This window comes from Nerophis ophidion, linkage group LG02 (assembly GCF_033978795.1).
Source record: "Nerophis ophidion isolate RoL-2023_Sa linkage group LG02, RoL_Noph_v1.0, whole genome shotgun sequence".
NCBI lineage: Eukaryota > Metazoa > Chordata > Actinopteri > Syngnathiformes > Syngnathidae > Nerophis > Nerophis ophidion.
Genome location: NC_084612.1, coordinates 4,287,460 through 4,312,690, shown reverse-complemented (window position 1 = coordinate 4,312,690; position 25,231 = coordinate 4,287,460). Strand labels below are relative to the sequence as shown.

Sequence of the window (25,231 nt, the reverse complement as noted above, 5' to 3'; positions counted from 1 at the left end):
GATATCCTTTACACACCGATTTCGGTTTTTGATGCAGTACCGCCTGAGGGATATAAAGTCCATAATATCATCGCTTACGTGCAGTGATTTCTCTAGATTTTCTGAACTCTTTGATGATATTACGGACCGTAGATGGTAAAATCCCTAAATTCCTTGCAATAGCTCGTTGAGAAATGACGTTCTAAAACTGTTCAACAATTTGCTTACAAAGTGTTGATTTTCGGCCCATCCTTGTTAGTGAATTACTTAGCATTTCATGGAAGCTGCTTTTAAACCCAATCATGGCGCCCACCTGTTCCCAATTAGCCTGCACACCTGTGGGATGTTCCATACAAGTGTTTGATGAGCATTCCTCAACTTTATCAGTATTTATTGCCACCTTTCCCAACTTCTTTGTCACGTGTTTCTTGGCATCAAATTCTAAAGTTAATGATTATTTGCAAAAAGAAATTTTTTTTATCAGTTTGAATATCAAATATGTTGTCTTTGTAGCACATTCAACTGAATATGGGTTGAAAATGATTTGCAAATCATTGTATTCCATTTATATTTACATCTAACACAATTTCCCAACTCATATGGAAACGGGGTTTGTAGAAAATGACTATATCGTGATATTGGAGGTAGGGCTTGGCGATATGGCCTTTTTTAAATATCTCCATATTTTTAGGCCATATCGCGATATATGATATAAATTACGATATTTTGCCTTGGCCTTGAATGAACACTTGATGCATATAATCACAGCAGTATGATGATTCTATGTGTCTACATTAAAACATTCTTCTTCATACTGCATTCATATATGCTACTTTTAAACTTTCATGCAGAGAGGGAAATCACAACTAAGTCAATTGACCAAAACTGTATTTATTAAAGTTATTAAGCAATGGCACAAACATTCAAGTCATTTCCAAAACCGAAAGTGCAAGATTGTCAGAGACATTTTAAGTGTCAAAGAAAAATGAGCTGCCTAATAGGAAATCAAATAGTACTCGTCCTTAACTTTGTAGTAGGTTTCTACAGACGTTGTGAAATTATCTTCATTCTCGAGCGAGTGACTTTTCAAATGATGCTACATATTAGCAGTAATGCTACTTTTTATAGCAACGCTTTTGCCCCACAATTGACAAATTACGGTTGTTTATTTGACATATTCCCACTTGAAGCCGAACCACCGCCAGACGATGCACCCCCTGCTGTTTTTATCGGGAATCAAGTCTTCTTTCATTTGTTACCAGATCCGCCCCTTCTTTCTCTTGTATTACTACTCGTACAGCTAAGCTAACGTAGCCCAGTCTGCTACCTCTCTGTTGAGCGAGGGCATATACGTATGTGACGTATGACGTGAGAGTTTGTGACATATGTAAATTTGTGTGCCTGCTTGTCTGTGAGAAGGAGACACAGGAAAGAGCGAGGAGAGCCTGTAGTGTAATGCCCGCAGCTAAAAGCAACTGCGTGAGAACGTATACTCGAATATTACGATATAGTCATTTTCTATATCGCACAGAGACAAAGCTGCGATATATCGTTTATATCGGTATATCGCCCAGCCCTAATTCAAGTATACGTTCGCATAAAGTTTCTTTTAGCTGCGGGTATTACACTACAGGCGTTTCTCACTCTTTCTTGTCTTCTCCTTCTCACAGAGACATAAAACAAGCGCACCTCCTTACATACGTCGCATACATATACGCCCTCGCGGAGCAGAGAGGTAGCGGCATGGTTAACGTTAGCTGTGGTGCGAGTGGTAATAGGAGAGAAAGAAGGTGCAAATCTGGTAACAAATGAAGGAAGAATTAATTCCCGAGAAAAACAGGAGGGGGTTCATCGTCTGGCGGTGGTTTGGCTTGAAGCGGGAATATGTCGAACAGCCAACCGTAATTTATCAAACGTGGGGCAAAAGCGTTGCTGCAAAAAGTAGCATTACTGCTAATATGTAGCATCATTTGAAAAGTCACCCACTAGAGAACGACGAGTGCTTGAAACTCCGCATGTCAACATCTCCGGCCGGTGCCACACCAACAAAATGCAGAGGCAACCATTTCCACATCAACACCGTACGAAAAAAATTGTCAACAACAGAAGGAGATAACGTCGGCAGGAACCTACCACATAGCGAAGGACATACACTTGAGTGTATGTCTTGAGTGGAGACAAGTCAGCAGCGCAGAGACGTCATCAACTGATGCACAGATGAGTGGTTCACCCCAGGTCGTGACTTTGCACAGCTAGCGCGTCATCTGTGGTCACATAATAACCTCTCCACGCAGGAGAGGGGGAAAGAGCAGTAAAGAGACTAGTCTAAAAATGGGGGTCTATTTAAAGGCTAGTGTATACAAATGAGTTTTAAGATGGGACTTAAATGCTTCTACTGAGGTAGCATCTCTAACTGTTACCTGGAGGGCATTCCAGAGTACTGGAGCCCATATAGAAAGCGCTCTATAGCCCTCAGACTTTTTTTGGGCTCTGGGTATCACTAATAAGCCCGAGTTTTTTGAACGCAGATTTCTTGCCGGGACATATGATAAAATACAATCAGCAAGATAAGATGGAGCTAGACCGTGTAGTATTTTATACGTAAGTAGTAAAACCTTAAAGTCGCGTCTTCAGTGCAGGTGAGCCAATATAGGCGTAATATGATCAAACTTTCTTGTTCTTGTCAAAAGCCTAGCAGCCACATTTGTTACCAACTGTAATCTTTGGTAACACTTTAGTTTGGGGAACATATTCATTATTAATTAGTTGCTTATTAAAGTAACAAAGTCTTAATTTGGAGTTATTTGTACACTAGGGGAACATATAAGGGTTAGAGTTTGGGTTACTAATAAGCAATAATTCTGAGGTTATTGAGGGAAGACTCTTAGTTAATGGCTTACTGGTTGTATAATAAGGCCATGTAGAATAAGGCATTAATACATACTTCCATCCATCCATTTTCTACCGCTTGTCCCTTTTTATGACTAATTAAGAGCCAATATGTTACTAATTTGCATGTTAATAAGCAACTAATTAATGGTGAATATGTGTTCCCCATACTAAAGTGTTACCTAATCTTTTAACGCTTGACATAGGGAGGCCTGAAAATAATAAGTTACAATAATCGAGACGAGACGTAAACAAACGCATGAATAACACATTACTCCCTATTATCTTCCTACATATGACCACGACTCTGCAGGGGGACAGTCGAGAGGCGGTGGCTGTAAAGGTGGTTGCGAAGAAAACGCTCAACAAGGCGTCCACGGAGAACCTGCTGACTGAAATCGAGATTCTCAAGACTGTGCGTCACCCGCACATTGTCCAGCTGAAAGACTTTGTGGTGAGCAGTTTCACAAGTGTTTGCGTTGATTGACAAACATTATAATGAACCCCAATTAAGTTAATAATGCTTAATTTTGGTGCCATTTAGTGGGATTCCGATAACATCTATTTGATCCTGGAATGGTGTTCTGGTGGGGACCTGTCCCGTTTCATTCGCAGTCGTCGGATCTTACCGGAAAGAGTCGCCAGGCGTTTCCTGCAGCAGATGGGTAAGTCAATGCTTTTGAGTGCTTTTTTGTTTTGAATCCTGCTTGAAGTGTAGCACGTCATGTGGGACTGAAAAATCTATCATGATATAAGTGTTTTTTATCGGTCAATATCGATAATTAGTCATATTGTTTATGAGCTATCAAAAATAAGGACCAGGAAAAAAATATATAACATTTTTATTTCAAATGTATCCTTCCTCTGATTATAATCTCCTCAGCTATCAGGCAGAAAGAAAAGGAAATGTCAATACAAGCATGGAAAACACTCAATGTAAACAAAATTCTACAAAAGCGCAAAACAGTGAAGTTGGCATGTTGTGTAATTCGTAAATAAAAGCAGTATTACAGTAAACATTGTAATGACCGACAGAGGTTAATCAACAGTGGTTTTCCGAAGTGGTCCTGAGCCGATGTGGTGATATCCTTTACACACTGGTGTCGCTTTTTGATGCAGTACCGCCTGAGGTATCAAAGGTCCGTAATATCATCGCTTACGTGCAGCGATTTCTCCAGATTCTCTGAACCTTTTGACAATATTACGGACCGCAGATGGTGAAATCCCTAAATTTCTCGTAACAGCTCGTTGAGAAATGTTGTTCTTAAACTGTTGGAAAATTTGCTCACGCATTTTTTCACAAAGTGGTGACCCTTGCCCCATCTTTGTTTGTGAATGACTGAGCGTTTTATGGAAGCTGCTTTTATACCCAATCATGGCACCCACCTGTTCCCAATTAGCCTGCTAACCTGTGGGAATGTTCTAAATAATGTTTGATGAGCATTCCTCAACTTTCTTAGTCTTTTTTGCCACTTGTGCCACCTTTTTTGAAATATGTTGCACGCATCAAATTCCAAATGAGCTAATATCTGCAAAAAATAACACAAGTTTTCCAGTTCAAACGTTAAGTATCCTGTCTTTGCAGTCTTTTCAATTGAATATAGGTTGAAAAGGATTTGTAAATTAATGTATTCTGTTTTTAATTACGATTTACACAACGGGCCAACTTCACTGGTTTTGAGTTCTGTAAAACCACATTGAACACTAATAATCTCGTAAAATGAAGGTGCAAAAATAAGGAACATGTAAGAAATGCTTAATAAAGTGTAACAAAATAGTGCAAAGTGTGAAAATGTAAACATAGAGAGCCCTGAGAAGAACTATTTGTCCAGGCTTGGTGCCAGTCTGTTTCAGGTGTGTTACATTTAATTTGGTCTTTTATTCTTATTTAAGTATTAGGAAAGGAATGTATGTTATGCAGTGGTTATCATCTAAATACTATTGGACCAAATTAATATTATTTTAAAGGAGCACATTTGTTGTATTTTAAATTTATTTCATTTATACAGTCCTTCATTTCAGTTCCTACCTGTTGTTTTGATATACCCGAATAGGGAACGGACGAGGGTTAATAAAGTTTTTAGCGTGTCCCTCTCATTGCTCACTGATCACTCCCTGCTCAGCTTACCAGGTTACCAGAGAGCGAGTGCCTTTGTTCATGCAACCAACCTCGCTTCGTTATTTCCGTTTCTTTCAGACCAAAAAAATATATTTATTAAGCGTTTAATCAAACACATTTTTTATTGATATCTATTATGTGTCTATCGCGATTTATATTTATATCCTTTTATCGGTCCAGCCCTCATGTCATGTCTGTAGCTTCTTCACATCCATAACTTATTCCTCATTTACTGAATGCTGGCCTATAAATGGTCTATTTTCAATCGTTTTTCATATATAAAGCGCAACGGATTATAGGGCGCATTAAAGGGATCGTATTATTATTTTTTTTTTCTTAATTGAAAACCGCGACCCCACAGGGAATAAGCGGTAGAAATTGGATGGATGGAAAACACTTCCTTTTGGACTACATAACATGTAATGGTGGTGTCCTATGAAAAACCGTCCGACCGGAACTCTCTAATAACTAAAGTTCTTTGGGTGAATAATGTAAACTCAATACACCGGTATGTTTTTGCGCTTTCATGGCGACTTTACTGACAGATACAAGTAAGAACTGTATGCTACTTTATATCAGAAATGGCAGCAGTGGAGGATAAATGTCCCATAATAAGAAGATAGAGAAAAAGAAGAAGCTTATTATTGACGCGCAATTTTTCAGGACTTATGCAGATCCCAAATACAGATCAGCAGGTAGCAGAAGGTAAGAAAAAATACTTTTGCATAATATTGTGAAGTGAAGTGAATTATATTTATATAGCGCTTTTCTCTAGTGACTCAAAGCGCTTTACATAGTGAAACCCAATATCTAAGTTACATTTAAACCAGTGTGGGTGGCACTGGGAGCACGTGGGTAAAGTGTCTTGCCCAAGGACACAACGGCAGTGACTAGGATGGCGGAAGCGGGAATCGAACCTGCAACCCTCAAGTTGCTGGCACGGCCACTCTACCAACCGAGTTATACCGCCCCGTTTTGTGAGACAAAACTCCGGATAATATGTCCTACCTTGTACACACACCATAATAATACTTGTATGTTTATTGCGCTGACAATCCTTCAAGCGGTGCGGCTTCATAGTTTACCAAAGTCGTACTAAAACATTTTGATAGATTTTTGAGCGCCGTCTGTAATGTTCTATACTTTCAATCGAACATTTAAAATGCTGGTGTTGTTTACTTGAAATATATTGCTATCATAGTGCGGCCTACACTTATCTCTTACGTTTGACTGCTATCTCCTGGTCACACTTTTCATTACACTATGTACTAAATAAAATAGCTCTGAGGTGGGTAAGCTCAACCAAACTTATTTCTCACATTGTGTGCACCGGGTTATAAGGTGCACTTTTGAGTTTTTAGGGAAAAAAAAGAATTTTAGGTGCACCTTGTAGTCCGGGAAAATACTGTAATCGTCTCTGGAAAAGGAAAGTTTTGATCATTTGATGCAAAGTATTGGTCATTACATGCTGTGTAATCTGCACCAACAGCCTGTGCTCTCCAGTTTCTACACGACCGAAACATCTCCCATTTGGACTTGAAACCACAGAACATCTTGCTTAGCGGATCGGTTCTCAAACTAGCAGGTAATCAAACACACACTCAGCCGACCATCACAACTGGACCAAGGTCATTGTGTGCTTTATCAAAATGTTAATGGAATGTTAAAATGTTTGAAATGTTTCTATTTGTTGACTATTTACAATTTGATGGCCCATAACTAATAAAACAATTTCCAGACCTGTTGTTTTAAATTGCCATTGAAAATAGCGTTATATAAATCAATAGTAATACTTTACTTTTTGATGCATCATACAGTTAGTTTAACACTAGAACCCCGGGTTTTGTTACTCCCACTGCAATTCCCAAAAGGCAGCCAAAAGGCTATTCATTTAAAATGACAATTAGCCATCTGTCTTTTATAAATGCAGCCATTACATCGGAATGTGGTGGACCACTCGAATGCTCAGATGAGGGAGAAATGTGTGCTTGAATTGAGGGAAGCTTCACATATCTTACTGAGAGTTATTGTGTTGCTGTAGGACTGTACGTAATATTAGCTGTATGTAGAGTAGCTGTAATCTGATTAGAAATACTGTTTCTTGTGTAGTCCATATTCAACTCAATGGCAGTTGATAGTAATTATGTTTCTGTCCAATTTTCTTGTAAAGTGTAAAAAAAAAGAATTCTCAAAATAATTGTGGAACAATAACAACATTACAAACTTTTTAGTAAAAAAAATACTTTAACCATGTAAAATGTCATACATTTTTTTGTAAAATTTTAACTTTTGTCTCAAAATGTTCCTACATTGCATAACTATTGTACAATGACATTTTTTTCCTACTATATTACGAACTTAAAAAAAAGTAATAAACCATACCATCCCATACCACATACCATACCGACTTCATTTATAAAGCCCTTTAAAAATAACCACAGTTAAAGAACAAAGGGCTGTATATCACAAAGAAATAGAGGCGAAGGACGGACTAAAAATAAACATTTAATTAAAACAGAAGTAAAATACACATTGAAAAAGCAAATATATTTGACTTTAATCTTGTAAAATTGCATACTTCCGTCTTGTAAAATATTTTGTTCTCAGAATATTAACTGTTCCCTCCCCCCCAAAATTGTGACTTCTCTCACAATATATCTTACTTGAATCATGTAATGAGAGTTGTAGTGTTAAGTACACTATAATAATGTCATGTATACATTTGTTCATTTATACATTTTAGAATTTTACCCAATTCATATTTTTCTAATGTTTTATTTTACTTCCTCTGAGCTCATTGTAAACAAACATGGCGTCGATGGCGTGGGACTTCTTCACAGTTTCAGAGGAAGACTTTTCGCCTGCTATTTGACCAAATGTTCAGCAAAAATTCTCCATGTAGACAACACAATGCAAATATTGACTGTTGAAATTAAATGTAATTAAATGATTTAAATTCAAGCGTTTTTAATACATTTATTTTGAAACATTTAAACGTACAAACCCCGTTTCCATATGAGTTGGGAAATTGTGTTAGATGTAAATATAAACGCAATACAATGATTTGCAAATCCTTTTCAACCCATATTCCATTGAATGCACTACAAAGACAATATATTTGATGTTTGAACTCATAAACGTTTTTTTTTTTTTTTTGCAAATAATAAAGTTAATGATTATTTTCCCCCAAAAAATGTTTATCAGTTTGAACATCAAATATGTTGTCTTTGTAGCACATTCAACTAAATATGGGTTGAAAATAATCATTAACTTTATTATTTGCAAAAAAAAAAAATATGTTTATGAGTTTAAACATCAAATATATTGTCTTTGTAATGCATTCAATTGAATATGGGTTGAAAGGGATTTGCAAATCATTGTATTCCGTTTATATTTACATCTAACACAATTTCCCAACTCATATGGAAACGGGGTTTGTAATTAATTTGTCAAAATTGACTTTTTTTTTGTTTTATTTTGTTTTGATTTGATGGATTCATCCCTGCAATTTTGTCTCTTAAATTAAAACTATTAAATGCTTGTCAACTAAAGATGCAAAAAAACATGTGTACTGTATTGCAATTTTGTTATTCTTGTAACCAGGCCTGTGTGTTTATTTCTGTACCTGACGGTTTCGGCTACAACTGCTGCCTTCCTCACAGGTTGTCGTGTGATGTTGCTGTGACGTGTCTGGTCAGCTGATTTAAAACCGTTTTTAGCTCTGTCTTCCTGCTTGTAACATCGCTTGACAACCTCTGAGGAAGGCAACAGTTGTAGCCGAAACCCTCAGGTACATAAATAAACACACAGGTCTGGCTCTAAGAATAACAAAATTACATAATTGTTTGAAGACCTAGTGAACCTCTTTGGATTAAATATGTGTATTGTTCATTACTTTTCTTTTTATACGCAAATATTTTCTACACAATGACTGGCAAGACTAAGGTCACACAATATACATTTCCTGCTGTACCTTTTCCCCCGTCACACATTGTCTTTGCCTCCATTCATCCATTTTCTACCGCTTATTCCCTTTGGGGTCGCGGTGGGCGCTGGTGCCTATCTCAGCTACAATCGGGCGGAAGGTAGTTTACACCCTGGACAAGTCACGGCCTCATCTGCTAACAGCAAAAAATGACCATCTCAACCTAAAAGGTAATTTTTTTTACGATTGCCCTGTCAGACTTTGGCTTCGCTCAGTATATGTCACCGTGGGACGAGAAGAGCGTGCTGAGGGGCTCTCCTCTCTACATGGCTCCTGAGATGGTGTGTCGGCGACAGTACGACTCCAGAGTGGATCTCTGGTCGGTGGGGGTCATTCTTTATGGTGGGTAATTTCTTTTGCTTTGGACTTGTGGAACTGTTCCCGGCGCGTTCAGAGTGATATGGAAGTTAAAGAAGTAACATACAAAACCCAAAACCAGTGGAGTTGACACATTGTGTAACCGTTAAATAAAAACAGAATACAATGATTTGCAAATCCTTTTCAACTGATATTCAATTGAATAGACTGCAAAGACAAGATATTTAATATTCTAACTGAGAAACGTATTTATTTTGTTGCAAATAAGCATTAACTCAGAATTTAATGGCAGTAACACATTGCAAAAAGTTGACATAGGGGCATTTTTACCACTGTGGTACATGGCCTTTCCTTTTAACAACACTCAGTAAACCTTTGGGAACTGAGACCAATTTTATAAGCTTTTCAGGTGGAATTATTTCCCATTCGTGCTTGATGTACAACTTAAGTGGTTCAACACTCCGCTGTCTCCGTTGTGGTATTATACGCTTCATAATGCGCCTTACATTTTCAATGGCAGACAGTTCTGGACTACAAGCAGGCCAGTCTAGTACCCACACTCTTTTACTACAAAGCTATGCTGTTGTAACACGTGCAGAATGTGGCTTGGAATTGTCTTGCTGAAATAAGCAGGGGCGTCCATGAAAAACACATTGCTTGGATGGCAACATATGTTGCTCCAAAACCTGTGATTACGTTTCAGCATTAATAGTGCCTTCACAGATGTGTAAGTTAGTGCTCGAGGGCTAATACACCCCCATACCATTACAGATTCTGGCTTTTGAACTTTGCACCTATAACAGTCTGGATGCTTCTGTTCCTCTTTGGTTCGGAGGATACGACCTCCACAGTTTCCAAAAACAATTTGAAATGTGGACTTGTCAAACCACAGAACACTTTTCCACTTTGCATCAGTCCATCTTAGATGAGCTCGGGCCCAGCAAAGCCGGCGGCGTTTCTGGGTGTTGTTGATAATTGACTGTGGCTTTGCATAGTAGAGTTTTAACTTGCACTTACAGATGTATCGACAAACTGTAGTTACTGACAGTGGTTTTCTGAAGTGTTTCTGAGCCCATGTGGTGATATCCTTTACACACTGGTGTCGCTTGTGGCACCAGTACTGCCTAAGGGATCGAAAGTTCCGAGGCTTGCCGCTTACACAACGTGCCAACTTCAGTGGTTTTGTATTTTAAAGTACGAATACTGAATGATTACTATTTCTACAGTCCCCTATGATTTTTGTTTGTGTGTACAGAGGCACTATTTGGGCGCGCTCCCTTTGCGTCAAAGTCATACTCTGAATTAGAGGAGAAGATTCGGAGCAACCAACCCATTGAGGTAAGCAATACTAAAGTTTCCCATCTAAATAGACCTGTGTGAAGTTGGCCCCTCGTACTTATCATTGCAAATATTCAATTTAAACTGCCATTCGTTTGTGCTGTTACGGTTTTTTAAGTTATCTAACACCGTTATCTAACACCCCCCACCTTGTTGAAATCTCTCCAAACTTGTCCCTTTATTTGTGCTACGTTTGTGCTGCATTTTTTTTCTTAACTGTTTTGATGGTATTAGCATGTTATATATAATTCATAACAGCCCCCAACTTTGTCAAAATCTCCCCAAACGTGTACCATTCATCTGTGCTGCACATTTTTTGTCTAGGTTTTATAGTTTTTGTGTTTATGGTATTAACATGTTTTGTTATTCATCTTGTGGGACTGGTTATAAATAATAACATAAAAACTACACTAGTAAATAAGATAACATTTAGAATAGTTAGACAAACATTTTTGCAGCACAAACTTTTAGAACAAGTTTAAGGAGATTTTTTTACCAGGTGGATGGGGTTAGTTATGAATAAAAACACTTTAATAATATAAAACTATAATACACAAACATTTTTTGCAGCATAAACGCTTGGGGACACGTTTTTAGGGAGATTTTTACAAGGTGGTGTTGGCGGGCTGGTTGTAACTTGTTAATAACATAAAAACTACACTAGATAAAATATCTTTGCAGCACAGATGTTTAGGACAAATTTGGGCATATTTGTTTTACAAGGTGGGGTCCTGGTTATGAATAATAATAACAAAAACTATAAAACATTAATGAAATAAAAACGATAATAGACAAAAATGTTTTGTAGCACAAGTTTGGGGAGATTTTTTTCAGGTGCGGGTACTGTTTTGAATAATAAAACGCTAATAACTTAAAAACTGTAATAGTTAAAACCATATAAACTTCATTAGTGAAGGAATCAATGAAGTACTATCTATCTAAGATCATTTTGTTTTGAACCACAAACGTAGCACAAAGCAGAGGGAGATGGATGACATCACTCGTCAGGAAAGGTATTTTAAAATAAGTAAAAAAAAAAAGTTTACAGAACAAAGGTAGCACAAACGAGTGGCTGTGTTATTTTAATATTTGCAATGATAAGGAGGGAAACTTCACACAGGTATTGAAACGAGGAGACTAGTTTTTGTATGAAGGATTATTTTACACCCACTAGGTGGCACACTTTACTGGATAAACAGCACTTTGTGACTTGCACCCTACAATAAGTATTGTACTGTACAGTATGTATAGATGTGTACTATGCAGTGATGATAATTGTTTAGATATTATTTAATCATTCTATACAGTGAAAAACATAGCATATAGGATGCAGTAAAGTACTACAAACTATTTATTTGGTCACCAATGGCGGTCTTTGTTGGCCTTTTTAACGGATTGAGAGAGCGCCACACAATAAGGTCACTTTTTGTGCCTCAGCTCCCACCCGGGGCCAGGGTCTCCAAGCAATGCCGAGACCTCCTCTTGCGCCTCCTGGAGAGAAACCCAGACATGCGTATCACCTTTGAGGAGTTTTTCACGCACCCCTTTGTGGACCTGGAGCACATGCCGAGTGCCGAGAGCTTAGGGAAGGCGGTGAGGGACCAGTCTATGCAGTTTACAGATTTGCAATTCTGAGTTCAATTATGCCACTTCCTGTTTTGGGGGCCTACAGAAAGAGTTGGTCCTGCAGGCAGTTCAGAAGGACCAGGAGGGCGAGAGATCCACAGCACTGTCTTTTTACTGTAGTGCCCTGGAGCACTTTGTCCCGGCTATTTACTGTAAGACAACCCTCACGTTCTCACAAAGTAAGACATGCAAAACTGCCTTGTACCTCCACCTCCTTTAGACGAGACGAACCGGCAGCGTAAAGATGTCCTCAGGCAGAAGGTAGGCTCCTCTTATGAATGTCAATGGTGAGCACATGAGAAGGTGGAGATGATGAAGTTGGGGTCCCTCGCTGCAGGTCAGTCAGTACGCATCCAGAGCAGAGGAACTGAAAGCCCTGGTGGCCTCGGACAACAAGCTCATCTTTGAGGAGGCCCGCACCTCCAGGGACATCCTCCGAGGTATGAAACACCAAAGCCCTCCAAGCAGGCAGGCCTGAAAAAGTGTGCGGGTAGGAGATTGGAAGACTAGAGGACAAAACAATACCCAAAAAACATGATTTTCATTACAAAAAAGGTTCTCACGCAACTTTAATTATCGGGCCTGTAACATTTATAAATAGTTCCCATTAATGATGAAGTAAAATAAAATGCTCCAATAAGTCAAAATTACTAGTACTGTGCTGAAAGTGGGTTAGGGTGAACAAATCAAACACTACTTTTGTCCTCTGCGCCTTGCTGTTAACTTCCCTTGAGCTCGTTGTAAACCAGTGCTTCTCAATTGTTTTCTGTAACGCTCCCCTGTGTGTAGATACATATATATATATATATATATATATATATATAAATATATATATATATATATATATACACTGTATATTAGGGCCGTCAAACGATGAAAATATTTAATTGCGATTAATCGCATTTTGTTCAGTTAACTCAAAATTAATCGCGGATAGATATCATTTTTCAAAATTAATAAGTGAACCCTACACAGATAATTTTAAAGTTTTAACCCCATGAACGGACAATTAAGTTGCTTTAATAAAACTTGCTGTAAACAGTTCATCACAGAAAGGACAAACACCATTTAAGGACAATTGAAAAAAAATGCCTGCTGTGTGTTGGTGTCTTACCAGATTTGGCATTTTGTAGAAATACAGAATTTGTCGTCCTGCTTTAAGAGCACTTGCATTCAGAGGATGAGCTACACTTACATGTTTAGATTCCAGTTTCACGGATAAATAACACAAAATGTGGCATGTTTTGATCATGCTTTGATTGTCACAGATGTTTGGTAATATCCACCTATCCATTTTCTACCGCTTGTCCCTTTTGGGGTCGCGGCAGGGGCTTGAGCCTATCCCAGCTGTAATCTGTGATATTTCTACCAGAATAAATGCTTCTGATATTCTGTACATTACATGTCGTTCATATTGTTGAATGGCAATGTTTTAACCTTCTCGAATAATTGCTAAAATTTAATATTCAGCCCGCTAATCATTTTGTAATTTAGGACTGGACCAGAACATTTTCTAAAATAGTTTACACAATATTTCAACCAGCGTGAAAATCCTCCTCCTCTGACAAATAGGGATGGGTACTGTTAACATTTAAATCGATATGGTAGGGTTGTGTGTGTTCATGTGGTAAAAAATATAATCTGGCTCCATGTACTGCTTTCTTTTTCCATCTGGAAAATATGTGCTGGAGGTCCATGTAACCAATTAAGTTAAAAGCAAATGAGCAGAAGTGGATGGAGTAAAAATTTGTTTTTGTTCAAAAGTATTAAGATACAATTGTGTGGAGTTGGCATGTCCTCTCCGTGACTGTGTGGGTTCCCTCCGGGTACTCCGGCTTCCTCCCACTTCCAAAGACATGCACCTGGGGATAGGTTGATTGGCAACACTAAATTGGCCCTAGTGTGTGAATGTCAGTGTGAATGTTGTCTGTCTATCCGTGTTGGCCCTGCGATGAGGTAGCGACTTGTCCAGGGTGTACCCCGCATTCCGCCCGATTGTAGCTGAGATAGACGCCAGCGCCCCCCGTGACCCCAAAGTGAATAAGCGGTAGAAAATGGATGGATGGATGAAAGTGGAGCAAAAACTTTATTTAACATTTCAAAGTACAGTAGGAGGAACTGAGCTGATTATGCAAGTTAAAATGCAAAGCAATTGTAAACGTATTCTAATGCAAACGTATTCTTATACAGTAGGCGTTTTACCTTGCTTTAAAATCGTAACTCAAGCAGATAAAAAGTATGTGTTTCTATTTCAACAAAAAAAATGGTTTGATTTGTATGATAATATATTTGTTAGATCCATCCATCCACCCATTTTCTACCGCTTGTCACCTTTGGGGCCACAGGGGGTGCTGGAGCCTATCTCAGCTGCATTCGGGCGGAAGGCGGGGTACACCCTGGGAGTTTGCATGTTCTCTCCGTGACTGCGTGGGTTCCCTCCAGGTACTCTGGCTTCCTCCCACTTCCAAAGACATGCACCTGGGGATAGGTTGATTAGCAACACTAAATGGGCCCTAGTGTTTGATCATCATTAGATAATATTTAAGTTGAAAAAATATGCGATTGAATTAAATACATGTATTTCTTCTGTCAAAATGGAATACATTTAGTAAGAGGTTAGTACTTGGACACATATCATTTCCAGGCTATCAAGGGACAAATAAAATGACGTGGCGGACCAAACCTGGCACCCGGGCCCTGAGTTTGACACCTGTATTGAGTACATGCCTTTTTTTTTTGCTCTCCCAATAGAAATGTCCCGTGACCAACCACGGCTGCTGTCTGCCCTGGAGATGTCCTCTGAAGCCATCGCTAAGGTTCGAAAACTCCCACTGATAATACAAACCCCGTTTCCATATGTGTTGGGAAATTGTGTTAGATGTAAATATAAACGGAATACAATGCTTTGCAAATCATTTTCAACCCATAGTCAATTGAATATGCTACAAAGACAACATATTTGAAGTTAAAACTGATAAACATTTTTTTTTGCAAATAATCATTAACTTTAGAATTTGATGCCAGCAACACGTGACAAAGAAGTTGGGAAAGGTGGCAATACATACTGATAAAGTTGAGGAATGCTCATTAAACACTTATATGGAACATCCCACAGGTGTGCGGGCTAATTGGGAACAGGTGGGTGCCATGATTGGGTATAAAAGCAGCTTCCATGAAATGCTAAATAATTCACAAACAAGGATGGGGCGAGGGTCACCAATTTGTAAGCAACTTGTCGAACAGTTTTAGAACAACATTTCTCAACAAGCTATTGCAAGGAATTTAGGGATTTTATCATCTACGGTCCGTAAAATCATCAAAAGGTTCAGAGAATCTGGAGAAGTCACTGCACATAAGCGATGATACTACGGACCTTTGATCCCTCAGGCGGTACTGCATCAAAAACCGACATCAGTGTGTAAAGGATATCAACACATGGGCTCAGGAACACTTCATAAAACCACTGTCAGTAACTACAGTTGGTTTCTACATCTGTAAGTGCAAGTTAAAATTCTACCCGAGATCATCTAAGATGGACTGATGCAAAGTGGTAAAGTGTTCTGTGGTCTGACGAGTCCACATTTTAAATTATATTTGGAAACTGTGGACGTGGTACAAAGAGGAAAATAACCAAATAAATAACCGGAAAATAACCGGAACAAAGAGGAAAATAACCATCCGTATTGTTATAGGCGGAAAGTTCAAAAGCCAGCATCTGTGATGGTATGGGGGTGTATTAGTGCCCAAGGCATGGGTAACTTACACATCTGTGAAGGCACCATTAATGCTGAATGGTCCATACAGGTTTTGGAGCAACATATGTTGTCATCCAAGCAACGTTATCATGCATGCCCCTGCTTATTGCAGCAAAACAATGCCAAGCCACGTGTTACAACAGCGTGGCTTCGTAGTAAAAGAGTGCGGGTACTTTTCTGGCCCGCCTGCATTCCAGACATGTCTCCCATCGAAAATGTGTGGCGCATTATGAAGCGTAAAATACGACAGCAGAGACCCCGGACTATTGAACGACTGAACCTCTACATAAAACAAGAATGGGAAATAATTCCACTTTCAAAGCTTCAACAATTAGTTTCCTCAGTTCCCAAACGTTTATTGAGTGTTGTTAAAAGAAAATGTGATGTAACACTGTCACGCCTGTAAAGCTGGTTTTATGTTTGATCATGTTTTGTTTTGTTTTTGGACTCTTGCTTCACGTTTTGCATTTCCTGGTTTTGTTTGTTTCCATGCCAACCCATTGATTTTCACCTTGCCATCCTAGTCACGCCCCGTCCCTCAGCTCTCACACATGCGCACGCACCCGACCTATGCTGCACCTCCTTGATGTCCTTGTCCATAGTTCCATGCCGTGTAAGTTTTTGTGTTCATGCCATTGTGCTAGTTTTGTTTATAGTTTATTATTATTCATAGCCAATTGTTTTTGAGCAAAGTCCTTTAGTTTATGTCCATCATTTCATGCCATCGAGCAGGTGTTTTTGTTTCACGATTGTACTGTTTAGCCAAGTTTCTTCCTCCTTTGTGAGCGCTTTTTGTTGTTTATTTGTTTATTAAATAAACAACCATGTACTTGCATTCATGCCTGACTCGTCCCACATCATCTTTGCATCGAGGAAGCACAAACATCCACAGCCCAAGCCTGACAAACACATGCCCTTTCCCAACTACTTTGGCATGTGTTGCAGCCATGAAATTCTAAGTTAATTATTATTTGCAAAAAAAAAAACAAGTTTATTAGTTTGAACATCAAGTCTTTGTAGTACATTCAAGTGAATATGGGTTGAAAATGATTTGCAAATCATTATATTCCGTTTATATTTACATCTAACACAATTTCCCAACTCATATGGAACTGGGGTTTGTAAAATAACCAAATAGTGACGTGTTGGTTCCATTGTACGGTAGGAGCAGAGCGGACTGGATGATAACGAGGCCTTGGAAGAATACCAGCGGTGCTTAGGAGAACTTCTGCTGGTGCTTGCAGGTAAGCTGCCTCTCTTTTGGCCTCCCTGGGGCTCATAGTTTAACATCAACACACATGGAAGGAATGAAGATAGCCATCAAGAAGAGAGCAACGGGTCAGACTAGCATCGTCGTGCACGGAGTAGAGGTGTAGCCGAGTGGGCGGGGCTCTCGGGGAATACAGAAGGGTATTCAGTAAAAGCGATGAGCTCATGTGGGAGATTGGCCTTGCGGAAGAGGTTTTTGAGCCGAGATGAGAGCCCGCGCCATCTCCCTGCGTGCGGTACGGCGGCCCCGCCATCTGCTTCCCATTTGGGCCGCAAACGCTGCAAACACACAAGAACCTTTATCTCACACTGATGAGAGCCTGGATCAGTCAGCCAGTGCTGCATCTTCTCGATTAAAAAAAAAGGTAGTTTTTTTAGATATTGACCAGCACCCCCGCGACCTCGAACAGGACAAGCTGTAGAAAATGGATGGATGGATGGATGGACTTGCTTGTGCTGCTCTTGATGGTGACGTGCAAACACACCCCTTCTAAGGTCCATCTTTACATGATCACGGGCTGCCTATTGCTTCATTCAGTGTTTCTCAACCATAGGGCCACGAGCGCCCCCTAAAGGCCCGCCAAAAAAAATCTGTTTCCCAGCTGTGGTCTGTCTGTATCAGCAGAAGCGGTACTCCGTTTTAATTCACTTTTTCACCACTTGGGGCAGTAATAACAATGTCAAACAAACAGAAGTCTGGAGCTTAGGTCACAGAGAAGTATTTTAAGCCCTAAAGTGGTGATTTTTTTATCCACTTCAATTTTATTGATAGTTATGTTTAAAAAGATATTATTATAATTTATTAGTAATTTAGTATTTATTCATTTTAGCACTGTATAATTGTGTAATTTTTTTTTCATCAGTTTTCCATCCATCCATCCATTTTCTACCGCTTATTCCCTTTCGGGGTCGCGAGGGGCGCTGGCGCCTATCTCAGCTACAATCGGGCGGAAGTTTTTATGCAGCATATTTGATCGGTATATGTTTTTTTAATCTGCCTTCCCTAAGTCTTGCTAATAAACGTTGTGATTAACACATGCTTTCTTATTATTTGGCAAGGTTTATCCTGTTAAATTGTTAGTAGGTTAGACATCCATCCATCCATTTTCTACAGCTTGTCCCATTCGGTGTCGCGGGGGGTCGCTGGAGCCTATCTCAGCTGCATTATAATATGGGAATATGATTAAAATCAAGAGTAAGATTAGTAATTCAGTGTTAATATTTGAGTGGGCAGCGGGCCCCCTCGGTAACGGAAATGTTGTAACCCGAGGTCAATAAGGTTAAGAACTAGCAATGAATTAGCAATGTTATAATTAGGGATGGGTACCTTTCACATTTGAACCAATACTGTACTGATACCCACTACTTGGGAATTGATACCGGTACTCAAAGTTTAAGTACTTTTGTGTGTGTTAATAAATATGATTTTAAAAAAATAATAAAATCACTTATTTACAGGTCGCAATTATTGTTGCAAGTCTCATATGTTAGATGGCTGTACTGTATAGTTCATTGTGTATTTTTGTTTTGTTTTTGTTGCACCCTAAAAAGTATTAATACTGTAGGTATTATACTTATCATGCACCAGCTGTTTCATTGAAACGTACATCTTAGTTGTAGTTTTCATTATCAAATTTGTAGGTGTATAATTCCCCATGTAAAATTGCTAACGCTGATCAGTAGCATGTTAAGAGCCAAAGCCCATGTACATTTTTTTGAAAAGTGGAGCCTTGCTTAACTTACGTCGAAGCATTTTTAAGTCAATTGGTTTGTTGTCATTGAAAATTGCAACATTGTCTAATAGGGGTGTAACGGTACACAAAAATTTCGGTTCGGTACGTACCTCGGTTTAGAGGTCACGGTTCGGTTCATTTTCGGTAGAGTAAGAAAACAACACAATATACATTTTTGGGTGATTTATTTAGCAAATTTGTAAACAATGGCATAACATACATATACACACATGGTCCATTGCCAAGGTTAATGTGGTCAACATATATAAAATAAAAGCTAAATAAGATAAGGCTCAGAATGGTTTCTTAACAAAACCTTTCTACATATAATGTGCCCCCCCCAGCTTGGCTAACTTGGCAATAAGAGGATATATGGACTGATTGTTCTTCCACCATAGAAGTGGGTCAAAATCTAGTTTTTAATGCAATGCAGCAACCTCCTGCCACCCCGAACGGGACAAGCGGTAGAAAATGGATGGATGGATGGTCTTAAATCTGCTGCTATAAAAACATTTGTTATTGCTTCAGCCCTGCCTGACTCGCTGAGGAGAGGCTGCTTGAATGCGGTGGTGACGCTTCAAAGGAGTTAGCATGTTTGACTTGTTGGCAGAAGCGTACCCTACTGCTACTGAACAATGTCTGCAAACCTTCATCCTCCATTGTTGTACCGCACTGCGCAGCCCAAAGCGTTCCCAAACGGGAGATCTTAACGTGTCTTCCAGCTCTGGCTTTTGTATGTTGTCCTAGCCCAGTTGCTGCTAGCTTGCCGTGTGTTGTGCCTCGCTCTGCATTGTTTACACAACCTACTGTGCGCTACCTAATATGTCCGTGTGGAAACTCGTTCGGTACACCACCGAACCGGACCGAAACCCCCGTACCGAAACGGTTCAATACAAATACACGTCCCGTTACACCCCTATTGTCTAGAGGTTGTTCGGCTGACTCCGCTGTCAGTGCTGCTGCAGTGATCGCAAAGTGCAGAGAGGGCGTGACGTCACGCGCAACCCAGGTACCGAAACATGGCACTGTTGGATTTTGCTTGAATCAGATTTGATCGGTGCCAAAAAAGTCCCGGATTCAGTACGCAACCCTAGTTATAATGACCATATGTTGTTGAGAATGCTCTCCCTTCTTCTCACTACGTTCTTTGTTTGCTCTTCTTCTCATCAGCTGAGCCGCAGGGCCGCCGCCGAGAGCTACTCCACAGCGAGGTGAGTGTCGCCATTCATCCACCATGGCGGCGACCTCCCTAAAACCACATTCTAACGCGCGTTCGTTTTTATACGTTTTCTCTGGTAAAGGCCGATTAATGATGTCATCCATCATCCGCCGCATTCTTGACTCCACTTCTAATGGTTCAGATACATCACTGTCTCCCGCATTATTGGATACTGTGTCTAACAGGATTTCTGGCAGTGTATTACTTCGGTGAACTTTATAACATGTATTATTTTACAATGTGACATCGCCATCTACTGGCATGGTATGCGTATTGCAGCCGTTTTTATCAGGCCTGCGTGAATGATGACAGCTTTGACAACTTTTTTTTTCCCTATGTAAATTAAATTCCTAACGTGTCACCACAATGGTGTGGTTGACCAAAATGTAGCCTTAATAATAGAATCTACACGGTTTAAAAGTGCTTATAGTAAGCCCCTTGTCTCTGTAGCTTGAATGCAAATTAGTTGTTTGTCCACACCTGTCTCAGACAAAGTGTGTGTTTTCAAGAAGTGCTATGGTGTACTTTATTCAATTTTTGTAATTACTGTGTAACTCTGGACTTGTCCAACGTAAAACATGTCATATTTTATATCACATACAACAATGGTACATTAAAGAATAGTAGAACACAAACATTAGCAACACTAGCGTAACTATGTGAGATAAAGTGCTGAAATTGCCATCACATTTAAACAGCAACAACCTGCAAGGTTAGCATATTTACTACTTCAAGATATGTAGCTAAGCATTTTTTCCCATTCTTTTTTTCAAAGCAACAAAATGTTAGGTTAGTTTAGTCTAGTTACTTTTTTAAGATATGTAACTAAGCCTTTTTTCCAGGCAGCATCATTTTAGGTTAGCTTAGTTACTTTTTCAAGATATGTAGCGAGGACTTTTTCTTTCTTTCTTTTTTTACATGCAACAGCATGTTAGGTTAGCTTAATTACTATTTCAAGATATGTAGCAAAGCCTTTTTCCTTCATTTTTTACAAACAACAATGTTCGGTTAGCATATTCACTATTTTAAGATACGTAGCAAAGCCTGTTTTCCTTTCTTTTTTACAAGTGCCATCATGTTAGGTTAGCCCAGTGACTATTTCAAGATATATCTCAAAGCCTTTTTTATTTTTTTTTTACAAGCAACATCTTGTTAGGTTCAATCAATCAATCAATGTTTATTTATATAGCCCCAAATCACAAATGTCTCAAAGGACTGCACAAATCATTACGACTACAACATCCTCGGAAGAACCCACAAAAGGGCAAGGAAAACTCACACCCAGTGGGCAGGGAGAATTCACATCCAGTGGGACGCCAGTGACAATGCTGACTATGAGAAACCTTGGAGAGGACCTCAGATGTGGGCAACCCCCTCAGATGTGGGCAACCCCCCCCCCCCCCCCCCTCCTGTTAGTAGTGACTACTTTAAGACATGTAGTGAAGTCTTTTTCCTTCTTTTTTTTTAACTAAACAACATAAGGCTTAGTTAGAATATTCACTTTTTAATGACATGTAGCAAAGCCTTTTTTCCTTTCTTTTTTTAAATGCAACATCATGTTAGGTTAGCATAGTGAGTAGTTTAAGATATGTAGCAAAGCCTTTTTTCCTTATTTCTTTTTAACGAGCAACATTGTGTTAGTTAAGCTCAGTTACTATTTTAAGATATGCAGGGAAAAAAATGTCATTATTTCTTTTTTGAAAAATATGTTAGGTTAGTATATTGGCTATTTTAAGATATGAAGCCTTATTTTCTTGTTTACCCCAGAAAGAAACATCATGCTATGTTCTCATATTAAATATTTTAAGATATGTTTTGAATCCATTTTTCAACAAAGCAAGATAATGCTAGTTTAGCACAGTCACAATTTTAAGATAAGCAGCGAAGCTTTTTTTTCTTACAACGCAACAAAAACGCCGCTATGTACACGGAAGTAGGGAGAAGTACAGAGAGCCAATAAATCTTAAAGGCACTGCTTTTGCGTGCCTGCCCAGTCACATAATATCTACGGCTTTTCACACACACAAGTGAATGCAATCATACTTGATCAACAGCCATACAGGTCTCACTGAGGGTGACCGTATAAACAACTTTAACACTGTTACAAATATGCGCCACACTGCGGACCCACACCAAACAGGAATGACAAACACATTTCGGGAGAACATCCGCACCGTAACACAACTGAACAAATACCCAGAACCCCTTGAAGCACTAACTCTTCCGGGACGCTACAATATACCCCACCCGTTACAACCTGCCCCAATACCCCGCCCCGCCCACCTCAACCTCCTCATGCTCTCTCAGGGAGCGCATGTCGGAAATTCCAAGCTGCTGTTTTTAGGCATGTTAAAGAAAAGAATGCACTTTGTGACTTCGATAACAAATATAGCAGTGCAATGTTGGTATTTTTTCCATAACTTGAGTTTATTTATTTTGGAAAACCTTGTTACTATGTTTAATGCATCCAGCGGGGCATCACAACAAAATTAGGCATAATAATGTGTCAATTCCGCGACTGTATATATCGGTATTGGTTGATATCGCAATTGGTAATTAAGAGTTGGACAATATCGGAATATCGGATATCGGCAAAAAAGCCATTATCGGACAGGTCTACTTTTTAGACCCCTTTTTTTTGCAAAGCTGCATCATACTAGTTTAGGATATTCATTATTTTAAGATATGTATCTTTTTTTTTTTGTTAGTTTTTTCCCCCAAATCAATTGGTTGCTCCATTGACAGATTCACTATTTTAAGCTATGTAGCGAAAACTTTTTTTTTTTTCCACAAAGCTGTCTTTTAAAAGGCACTATTATTTAAATAAGGTTTTTTCTTCATTTATTCCCAAGAAGTGGCACCTTTTCTCTTAAAAGTTGAGCAAACAAAGTGATAGATTTTTCTCACTTTAGTTGTCCATAAACGTACTAGTGTCCTTATGCATTATAATTGTATTGCCTTGGTCAACCAGCGAATGATGAGGCAGTCTAGACAAAAGACAATTTTCCAGTTTGTTTGTAACAGTTCAACATCATACCTCGTCTGTCCGCTATGCAAATTTATATAGTTTGATAAAAAAAAAGTATGCGACTATAAGAGCAGTCAAACAAGCCAACATCTATTCTTGACTGCAAATGTAATTGTGATGTACTGTATCCACTGCAGACTGACTTGTCTCACTAAAACTGCATCTCATGCAGAGTTCCTCCATGTTTATTGCTCTCACTGATTAGAGGCTTGTGGTTGGAGGGTAGAATACAAAAAAAAAACTGCGGTCAAGATGATAATTTGCTGCACTAGATCAGTATATTTTAAGGGCAAGCACGGAAAGTGAGCAAGTGAACAAGCATCTTAGTGTCACTGATTACTGTATTAAAATGCAGCCACACGACTGCGAGCACTGCTGTCTTTTCCCATAAGGGTCACTACAGCAATTTAGTATTGCGTTTTCCGTGAGGCTGGAGGTCTCACAAGAGAGTTAGAAAAAATAATAACACACATTCCAAACTGCTGCAGCAGAGACGCAGACATCCTGCCTTGTGCTCCTGGGTACAGGTCAGAAAAACACTGTACGCTACCCATAATGCACCTCAATGCCATCTTTCATGAGTTACGCCATAGCTTTTTGTGGTTAACAGTACTTCTAACACATGTTCCCCCTGTAATATTTCACAGCCTAAAGATAATAGCACTTTCTTGGAAATCGGATTTTGGCTTTCAATTAAATTTACAAAAAGGAGAAAAAATGTTTGATCTTCAAAGAAATACCCCATGATTAACTGCATTTAATTTCCCTTCTCCAGATCAAAAGTCTCATGAGCCGAGCGGAGTACCTCAAAAAGAACATCAAGGTAGGTGAGAGTGTGCCATGCTTTGCTTTTAAAGGGGAACTGCACTTTTTTGGGAATTTTTCCTATTGTTCACAATCCTTAAAAGACATGACGACGGATGGATTTTTCTTATGCATTCTTAATATTCAATACATTAGAATAAGTCTGCTTACAGTGGAGGCTTTGGAAGCCGCTCTTTTCTGCCTATAAAGCCCCTTAAAAAAACATCCAAACACCTCTGTTAAGGTTTTATATACACGGTATGTATATATATTTATGTAATGTAGGAATGCGCACATTTATAACAACATTTAATATTTACATATTTTGATTATTTTAAGCATGTGTTGCTCATTAATTTCAAGAATGCATCGCAACGTTCACCCTTTTTTTCAATACAAACCTTTAAACCAGGGAAGTTGACACGTGTAATTGTAACCGTTCCGTTGGGGCTCATCTGTCTGACGGGAAAAATTGTATTACCTCCTTTTGTGGCCTCCTGAAAGGTGAATTTTCAAGGCTGTTTTAAAAGAGCCGAGAGACTACAATTTTTTGAGGGATGGACTATTTCAAACCTAGGTCGCAGTGCTGTTTTATGGCAGGGTGGTACCAGATCGTTGTTCACGCTCCCTCTAGCTTTGTGATTGTGGGTATCGCTAACTTCTTGGAGGTGATTAGACAAATATGCGGGTAAAGGGGGCATTTCGGGCAAGTTTCCATTTACGATTTTGAATACCAATACCATTATTAGTTGGTTAACCCTGTGTTAACCTGCATTGTTAGCAGTCTCTCACTAGCATTTTTAGACTATAAGTCGCATTTTTTTTCAAAGTTTGGCCAGGGGTGCGACATATACTCCAGAGCGACTTATGTGTGAAATTATTAACACATTACCGTAAAATATCAAATAATATTATTTATCTCATTCGCGGAAGAGACAAAGAAAATGTCAGCAATCGTCACACACACGTCAGCAATCGTCACATACACGTCAACCAATAAGAATTCGGCAAGGAAGGGTCATGGCAGAAGTGCATTGTGCAGGGATGGGAATTTTCTGCGGATCCGCGGAATTCCGCCGATTTTGGCGCCGGCGTGTCATTTCTGTGAATCGTTTAAATCCGGGGAGAAAATTATAGGTGGGGTTAGGTACTTGTGGTTTTTGTCTCTG

At 39.1% G+C, this 25,231-nt stretch overlaps 1 protein-coding gene across 2 annotated transcripts in view; it reads left to right on the top strand.

The window, feature by feature from the left end:
- Positions 1 to 25,231, top strand: part of ulk3 (unc-51 like kinase 3) — a 42,203-nt gene that overhangs the window by 1,762 nt on the left and 15,210 nt on the right. The window contains exons 3-15 of one of the 2 annotated variants that reach the window (XM_061876565.1): positions 3,182 to 3,322; positions 3,413 to 3,533; positions 6,477 to 6,572; positions 9,171 to 9,314; positions 10,546 to 10,628; positions 12,066 to 12,221; positions 12,301 to 12,406; positions 12,475 to 12,515; positions 12,592 to 12,694; positions 15,006 to 15,070; positions 17,181 to 17,253; positions 20,182 to 20,222; positions 24,034 to 24,081. In XM_061876565.1, coding sequence (XP_061732549.1) covers positions 3,182 to 3,322; positions 3,413 to 3,533; positions 6,477 to 6,572; positions 9,171 to 9,314; positions 10,546 to 10,628; positions 12,066 to 12,221; positions 12,301 to 12,406; positions 12,475 to 12,515; positions 12,592 to 12,694; positions 15,006 to 15,070; positions 17,181 to 17,253; positions 20,182 to 20,222; positions 24,034 to 24,081 — 1,218 coding nt within the window. Of the gene's footprint in view, positions 1 to 3,181; positions 3,323 to 3,412; positions 3,534 to 6,476; positions 6,573 to 9,170; positions 9,315 to 10,545; positions 10,629 to 12,065; positions 12,222 to 12,300; positions 12,407 to 12,474; positions 12,516 to 12,591; positions 12,695 to 15,005; positions 15,071 to 17,174; positions 17,254 to 20,181; positions 20,223 to 24,033; positions 24,082 to 25,231 lie in introns of both variants that reach the window. The other variant, XM_061876555.1, reaches the window with a different exon arrangement.